This window comes from Medicago sativa, chromosome 2, assembly GCF_051527215.1.
Source record: "Medicago sativa cultivar Bolivia chromosome 2, Bolivia_mono, whole genome shotgun sequence".
Taxonomy (NCBI): Eukaryota; Viridiplantae; Streptophyta; class Magnoliopsida; order Fabales; family Fabaceae; genus Medicago; species Medicago sativa.
The window spans coordinates 26,647,310-26,656,405 of NC_140750.1; the positions used below are offsets into that span (position 1 = coordinate 26,647,310).

General features: G+C 34.4%; 1 protein-coding gene across 1 annotated transcript; it reads right to left on the reverse strand.

Moving 5' to 3' along the window:
• Positions 1–477: 477 nt before the first annotated feature.
• Positions 478–2,200, reverse strand: LOC146945871 (UPF0481 protein At3g47200-like). The gene is made up of 2 exons (XM_085748860.1): positions 2,094–2,200; positions 478–1,798 (listed from the first exon to the last, which is right to left on the reverse strand). Exon 2 carries the CDS (start codon positions 1,793–1,795, stop codon positions 530–532), a length of 1,266 nt encoding a protein of 421 aa, XP_085604986.1. The 5' UTR covers positions 1,796–1,798; positions 2,094–2,200; the 3' UTR covers positions 478–529.
• Positions 2,201–9,096: the final 6,896 nt, after the last annotated feature.

The window sequence follows — 9,096 nt, forward strand, 5'->3', positions numbered from 1 at the left end:
CACCGATTTATTGATTTAATCACCATCGTAACCCAATACCTAGACTCAACCCTCATTCAATTAGATTTTTAATGTTTCGTAATGAATTTCCGCATCAAATTTGAAAAGCCTGCACAATTTTTGATGGTATCAAATATTAAAATTATAACCATGTAAAAAGCAATGTCGGTCGATTGAAGTTTGAATTGATTTTGATTTGCATCTTTGCCAATGATATAATAAACCCCTGTTGCAGGAAAGAGAACTCCATTAAAAAGAAACCGAAAGTGTGAAATTAAATAGATTCGGTACATGGGTGTAAATTTGCACTCACAGATCTGAGTACGTGTATTTAATTTAAAATGTTTTGTAAAAATAAAAAGCAATATATTTAGAAAGAATTAAGTGTACAACCTAAATCCAACAATGATTTATAATCACTGTAGTTCTGAGTTCTCCGTTGCACCCAGACAAACTATTAAGAAAATCACCGTACTATTGTAATTAACAAAGTAGCTAAGGATTAACATATTACATGATATTAATTGTATCATTTTTTAAATAATGACCAAATTGAACATACAGCCTCGATGAACGTAAATAAGAGCAGCAATACAGCAGTAATAGTAGATGCTATTTTCCAAGGAGTGTTGAAATACTCACGGACAAAGGTAGCCTTATGTTTATTCATAGGGTTTTTATAGAAACGATTTAACTCATCGCATATAGATAGATATTTTAAATTGAGGCTAGGCATTGGGACATTTTTGCAAAGATTGTTAACCATTGTAGCCACTGCATTAGCATCACCCATCCAGTTGACAATAATGTTCTTATCAACTAAGATGCTCACATCCTTTTCCGTATTAATAAGAAAATCTAAGATAATTAAGTACTGAGTAATGTATTTTTTATCTGATATGTGACATTGTTCAAATGCCAATATATTCCTCATGAGTATCTCTGTCGTATCATGGACATGAAAGCATGGCATTTTCAACACGCCCTTATCAAATTCCAAGTCAAGTAAGCATTTACCACTTACTTGAAATACTAATCCTGCTTCTGATAATTGGCTCACACTGCATACATTTTCAATTGCATTTCCCATTTCTTCTTGTACAAAATCAAATGATGATGGCAGCGAAAGAGTTCTTAGAAGATCTGTGAAGTGTTTTGGCCACTGTGCTCTTTCTAAGTGTATGTTCTGTGGGTTGAAAATGAAGCCACCAAAGTAATTTAGAGTAATCGTAATAAATGGGGGAAATTCATCACGATTTAAACTAGCTAATTTGTATATGTCTTCAAGAACAAAAAAGGGTAGCTGGTTTTCAAGGAGTAATAAGTCACGATTAACGTCACCAATTATAGGGAAACTTCCGTCTGTAAAAAACCTAAGAAAAAGTTCAATTATGAAGCATGCATCAATTATAATGATTTTTAAGAAATCATTGCTGTTTAAGCTAACAGGTTCTGCATAACAGCTTCTAATTCTATTTTCCCACACTTCAAGTTTTAAAACAATATCATCCACAGATAGATTTGTTCTAGTTAGAAATCCCTTGAGATATTTGAGTTTGAGTTCCTCCATTTGATGCAAAGTGTTGTTGTCACTACTTAAGCCATGTGGATTGTGAAAAGGACCAATGGAAATAGTTTGAGGTGTATAAGCTTGTGGATTAGTTTGGCGAATATCTGGTGGTACTTTATAGATACAATGATCATTAATTCTAGTTTCTGGAACCACTCCTTCAAGCATTTCAATCAATTCATTCTTCAGTCCATGCTCATAACCATTTGGTTTTGTTGCCTCCATTTTCTAAAAACGTCATAAATTCAATATCAGATAATTTATCGGCTATACTCTACTTTTTAACAATAGAGGCTAAATTGCTTCAAAGTTGTAGCAAGATGGTAACCACTAAAATTTCATATATAAAAACAATAGTCCTGCTTAAATTTTTACGATTTAAATTATATTTGTTGCTTTTATTTAACAAGTCAGACCTATAAAGCTACTTGGTGAAGTTATCCAATAACATATAAGAAACAAGTTATCAATAATTCATCGTTGAAAGAAAACAGAACAATGTATACTAATAAAAAAGAGGAACCTGAATGTTGAAATAGTGAAGTTTAATCTTCAGTAGTTTTGGTACAGATCTCAACTCCGCTCTCTCAGTGTTGCTTTTTTTTTTTTTTGTAGTGTCTCTCAGTGTTGCTTTTGCATTGGTTTCTGACGTTTGGTCTTGCTTTATAGTCTCACGTTCCATAAAATGCCCGTGATATTTTTGAAGGCTGTGTAATTTGAGGCTATGAGTTAACCAATCGATAAATGGCTATTAGTTTTTTCACACTCTATTTTTATTTCCAAAATACTCTTTGTTAGGATTATAAATTCTAAACTCATTTTCGGATTATTCATTATTTTTAGATTCTTTTTAATTAAGTTTTAATTCCATTTTTATTAGTTTAGTATTTAATTTAAAGTCATTTTGAATAAATTTGTCAATTTTAATTTATTGAGTCAAATAGCAAAAGATTGAGATTACAGGTTTATTATTGCTAAAGTTAGTAGCCAACCAAACAAAAGAATAAAATATGTGGTGAGCCAATATAAAGGTGTAAAGAATAGCATTTGAAGAAAACAATAGAAGTGGGCCTTAGAATAAAAAAAGTCTACGCAACACAAGTGTGGGATAGAAGAGAGCATTTATAAGGAGGCACTTTGGACATCAGGAATTCATTCACGTTACGGTATGATCACGATTTGGGTTTTGGAAGGATCACACATCACAATCAAGGGGGAGAAGGGAAAGAAGCCACACACACACAAGAGCATCAACGGATTGGAAACAACAACGTATCAACAGAGGATGCTTTCGGGTTTATCTTCTTATTTTATGTTGTTTAGTTTCATCATCATGTGTGGCTAGTTTCTTGATTAGGTCTTAGATGATTTTAATTTGAGCTGTTTGAACCATGTGATTGTATAAACTCTTTTCAATGCAATTATAATCTTAGTCTTAGTCTTATTCAGAATTGTTTGCTCTTGATGCTTTTTGTATACGATCACATATAAACTGAATTCAAATATCAATTGACTACTGACCATAGTTATTCAATTAGATCTAATAATTCTGGTTAATCTAACGGGATAGATGATTGTTAGGTTATGACATAAAAATTAACGTTCATAAAGCCTTCAACGGTTACGAACTCACCTAAGGGATTAGGGTGTTGTAGCTTTAGAAGTGTGTTCTTAGTCAAGGGATTGATCAAAAATATTTTGTTAATTTTGTCGTGAGTCTAGGAGAATAATTGTAGAGACTAGGTGCAATTTACAAAACATCGATAATTAATTGATTCGAAAGATCTGATCACTTTTTATCTCTATATTTTTCAAAACCATTTATTTTTATTTTTATTTGCTGTTGAACTCAATCAAATATATGCTTTACATACCCGCTATTTGTTAAATCCTTTATTTTAACGCTTTTGTCAAGTAGAAATTAAAACAGTCCATGTGGATACAAACTTTATAAATTTTATTACTTCGATATATTTTTAGTACACTGAGAAAATAAGAAACCGACGGCAGTTAACTGCTGAGGGGTATTACGGTCATTTACTAGTGTGTTTCAGCCTTATTAATGGTGTGAACAACAAATTTCCTCTCTCAATACTGTTTGACTTGTTAACGATGCTTTTGATTTATATTGTGAAATGGTTGCTAAGAGAATTTCTCCTGATGTTGTCACTTATAGTTCTTTAATTAGTGGCTTTTGCGTTGTTGGTAAATTGAAAGATGCTGTTGATTTGTTTAATAGAATGATATCGGAAAACATTAATCCGAATGTGTATACTTTTAGTATATTGGTTGATGGAAAATTAAATGTAATTTGCATTTAATTTTATGAGAATAAACAAAAAAAATTCTTGGAAAAGAGATATTTTAAAAAAACAAGATTAAATAGGATAAAAGTTTGTCTTTTTTTCTTATATTTTGGGATAAAGAAAATGAGTTTTTTATGCTTTATTATGGGACGGAGGGAGTAATTTGTTACACTTTTTAAATAATAAAGAAAAAAATCAGACATACATACATACATACATTTATATATATATATATATATATATATATAATTTATATCGTGTTTGTTACATTTTCTTTAATTTTTAAATTTATCATCATCTATTTGTTACATGTTTTATTTGTATTGTAAATTGAGGGCATTTTTGGAAAGAGAAAAAGTCAGCCTAAAAGAGCTGAAAAAGGTTGTTTTCTTTATATATAGTATAGATAAAGAAAATAGCCCATTTTGGCTCTTTTTGGGCTGACTTTTTCTCTTTCTCAAATTACCATCAACTTTAAATACAAATAACACATATAACAAATAGATAAGAGTAAATTCAAATATATTAAAAAAAGTGTAACAAATTCAATCTTTATTGTTCATGATATATCAATTTTTTTTCCTTATCCTTTATCCTTTAAAAAGATAATTGATGGGAGTGAATCCTAAATAAATAAATAAATGTAACACACACTATGAATATATGTCTAATTTGTTCTCCTTTATGTTTTAAAAAGTGTAAAAACCTAGATCGAATATATATATATATATATATATATATATATATATATATATATATATATATATATATATATATATATAGGGTTATGATAGAAGACACCTTTTATGAAGATGTCTTTTATCAAGTTACTCTATGAGCATTTGCGAAAAGACACCAACTTACTTTTATGAAAGTGTCTTTTAGCAAAGTTATAACTAAAAAGTGAAAATCACACCTTAAGGTGTGACTTGTTAAAAGACACTGAAGGTGAGAAAAACACAAGAAGGGGGGGTTGAATTGTGTTTTGAAAAATTCTTCGTTTCTCTTAAAAACTGAATACACTGATCAGAAGCTAAGTGAGACAGCTTCTGAAGTGATAATCAGAATCTAAATGCAGCGGAATAAAACAGAGAGAGAGAATAAGAACGACACAAAGCAATTATACTGGTTCCTTCCACAATCCGGAAGTAGTCCAGTCCCCCTTGCACTTCCAAGGAGATTTCACTAAGAGTAATATCTGATTACAATTGCTCAAGCACACAAGCAAGAGACTTCCTTTGCTCAAGCACACAAGCTAGAGACTTCCTTTGCTCAAGAACACAATCAAGAGACTTCCTGCTCAAGCACAACTGCAAGAGACTTCCTAACTAAACAAAATTACACAGAAAATTGTTTAAGGTTGAACACTTGATATACAATCAGAGGTGCTCACAATACAAATCAGATACAAACTCAATGGACTTAAGAATTTCTAAGATATGACTTTGAGACACAGAAATTCTAAGTGAATGCAGAACAATTTCAGCAGAGATTTGGCACTGGTAAAAGTATTGAGAGTCTGTTGTTCAGCATTACAAAATCTCTAGGTCTTCACTCCTTTATATAGAGGTGTGAAAGAGACGTTGTGAAATTGCCAGCACCCAAAGAGTCGTTGCTGAAGCTTGATCTTTCACCTTTGATCTTTTGCCTGATTTGGTTGTTGTCCTATGAAGAACTAATTTGAAATCCATTCCTTATCCAAAGGAACATCTATGCAGGCGAAGCCGTATTCTGGAGATGTTTTCTTGTCTTGTAGCGTGGACACAAAACAGAGTAGTGGAGAACGTGGTTGTACAATTCGTACGAATGTCAACGCTTTCGTCCAAATTGCAACCACATGCCTTCAAACACCTTTGAAATGACCGTTGCAAAATTCCACTAATCCTTTGTAGCGTTTTCGAATCCAATAAACAACTTTTGCAGTGATAATTCTTCAATTCTTGAATCTTTGCAAATCCAGTTGATATTCAGCTTCTGGTGAAATAGCTTCTGATGAGGCAGCTTCTGATGATGCAGCTTCTGATGATACAGCTTCTGCAGCTTCTGATGATGCAGCTTCTGATGATATGACTTCTGGACCTCTTGTCTTCAGGAGCACTATTCTTACTTCAGAAGCGACTTAACTTCAGGAGCACGTTGCCTTCAGGAGCGTCCAAGCTTCAATTATGTTGTTTCCTTTGCTCTTTATTTGCTCATTCAGAACCAATGATGATGTAACTTTTTAATTATGGTCCTGTACACTTGAACAAATATTAGCTAGTCCAATTTACAATTTTTAATACCTTGTTATCATCAAAACTCTTTAAGGTTCATTGTTAAACACATTTTGTTCCAACGATCTCCCCCTTTTTGATGATGACAAACAAAAGTATTTAAAAATTGATCAATTGTTGTTAATCTAATTAACAAGTTGACTTTGGGGTTCTGAGGTTTGTAAGCTCAGAATCTGAGGTTTGTAAGCTCAAACTCCCCCTGAGTCTGATAGTCTTTAAGGTGAGGTTTGTAAGCTCCCCCTAAGTTCTATCCAGGTTAATTAAATTCATTTTTCGCACAATAAAATTATCAGAGCTTTAAAAAAAGAATCATTGAAAGAATTAATTTAGAGATAAGAAGAATGGTTCAATTAATTTTACTTGAATTTTGATACTCCTTCTTTCGTTCATAGCTTATACCAATAAGGTAAAAAAAATGATAGAAGTTTTTCAAAAAATTCAAATGCCATTAATGGGGCTCAGAGCCTTTAAATACTTGTCACATATACTCCCCCTTTTGTCATTATCAAAAAGATTAAAAAAAATAAGCATAAAAGACAAAAAGATTTGAGAAAAACTCAAACATGAAGAGAGTATAATAGGAAAATAACTAAGTCAATCAGAGCAATGTATATGAACAAGAATATCCAGGCATTATACATAATTCAGAAGTAGCTAAGCAGTCAGAACCATTAAGCATTCAGAAGCATAGAGAAATAAAACAAGATGGTTTCAGAAGCAAGGACTAAGAAGTTAAAACAAACAACAAACAAAAGATAACACTAAGGTGTGCAACTAAAGGTTGGTTTGTTGTTGTTTCTTCATCTTCTCCATTTCTTCAATTTTCTTCTGCAACTGTTCTTCAAGAAATTGTTGCCTTTGGAGAAGAGCCTGTTCCCTTTCTCTAGCCTCTTGCTGCTGCTGTGCCATCTGTTTCTTCAGAAGCTTACACAACCTTGCTTCTCTGGTCAAGTAGTCCATTTCTAAGAAGAAAGGCTGGTTTGCCAGGAGCAGTGTAGGATTTCTAACTCTGAGACTCTGATTCAGATTTTCCATAAGCCTTCTGACAGAAGCTTGCTTGACTCTGATGCACTTAGCCTTTATGTTTTCAATAAGCTCAGTTGCCCGGTTCTAAAGTGATGCCCAGGAGTCTTCATATGCGTTGGTGAGATCGATTGTCCTCCTTTGATCCACCAGATTATGCATTTGAGAGAGAATAGAGAGTAGCTCAGCATCAATATATCCAGATTCCAGGGTGTTTGTGGGTGGTTGTTCAAGAATTTCAGGATCAGAATCACTAAGTTCAAGGTCTTGAACAGGGCTAGAAACTGGAATGGTGATGTGTTGAGTTGGGGTTGAGGTTGATGGCTGGTCAGAAGCAATGTGTGCGGTAGAGGTTAGGTCTTGGACATTGACTTGAGAGTTGTCAATATCCATGGGAGTTGGTTGGGGTTCAATGTGTTCTGGTTGGGTTTCAGTTTCAGTTGGTGGTTGTTGTGGTGAAGTTGATGTTTGAGTGTTGAGTTGGGGGTCAATGGTAACTATTGGTGATTGTGGGGGTGTTGTGGGTTTATGTGGTTCAGGTGTTTGTTGATGGGGGTTTTCTGAAACAACATTTTCAGAAGCAGCTGCTTCTGGGGTTGTTTCAGAGGCTTTTTCTGAGGTGGGTTTGTCTATAGGTAACTCACCTGAGTAGTGGAGAGCAAGACTGTCTAAGACAGAAGTGTCTTCTTCTTGCTCAGTTGCTTGTGGTGAAAGGGGTGAAATGGGGGTAGAGGTGACTGGAATCTGACATACCTTGACTGAAGAGCCAGCTACTGAAGTGGTAGCACTAGGTGCTTTCAGAACCGCTTCTTAAGCTTTAACAGCCACTTCCTTGACTTCTTCAGACTTCTTCTTGAAGAATTCATCACATTTCTCCAGTCCTGAAGCCTTGAGCCTTTGATCCCTTTCCAGATTGTACTGAGCTTCTTTCCTCTTTATCTCAGTTAGCATCTGAACAGCTTGCTCATCAGCTTCTTTCTCCATATCAGAAGTCACTACAACCATTGGAGTGAAGGTTAGTTCAGATGCCTTCTCCTTATCCTCATTTCCCTTTATCCCATCAAGGGTTTTGTTCAGATGCTCTTCTGTGATGATGGACTCTGATCTGCCCTTACTTCTTTTCTCAGGAATAGAAGCAGCCCTAATTCTCTTCTTCTCCTGTAAATCTGCTAACTTAAAAGCAGCAATTTCCTTAGCCATTTTGGCCTTGGCAGGAGTCAGCTCAACCATAGAGCTTTTCATATCAACAGGTGCCTTTTTCTTCTTCAGCTTGGGCTCAGCTTCCTCTTTTTCTATTTCATCCACAGCTTCATCCAGTTTTTCCTTGTGATAAACTGTTTCAGTTTTCCCTCTTTTTCTTTTAACATCCTTCTTATGCTTGCCCTTATCTGTAGCAGTTTCTGATGCAGTAGCACTCTTAACCTTCTTCACTTTAGCAGGAACAGCTTCCTCCTGAGTGCTTGCATCTTCTTCCAAGACATACTCAGCTACTGATTTAGCCAAGATTTCAGGATTACTTTCCTCAAAGATTGAAGGAAAGTTCCTGATAATCTCAGTTTCTTCTGTGGTCATCTCCAACCACTTTTCATCTTCAGGAGCCTTCTTGATAAACTTCATAGAGAATAAGCTCCTGCTACTGATAGTCCTTTCAGCAGTAGATACTTCGAAGCATCTATCAGAAGCACTCCTTGTCCTCTTTAAGAACTCCACCACCCTTCCTTGATGAAAGATCTCAGAGAGCAATCTTCCATAGGGCACTTGTTTCCTTCCTCTGATAGTGCTATCGTTTATAGCCCAGCAGAGATGATCCATTACATATCTGGGGAAGTTTATCTTTTCCAAAATAGCCATGAAGTAAATTGCTAGCTTCTGTTGGTTGTTAGGTTGATCAGACCCTCCTGCTCTTTGAAAGAAGCAATCATTA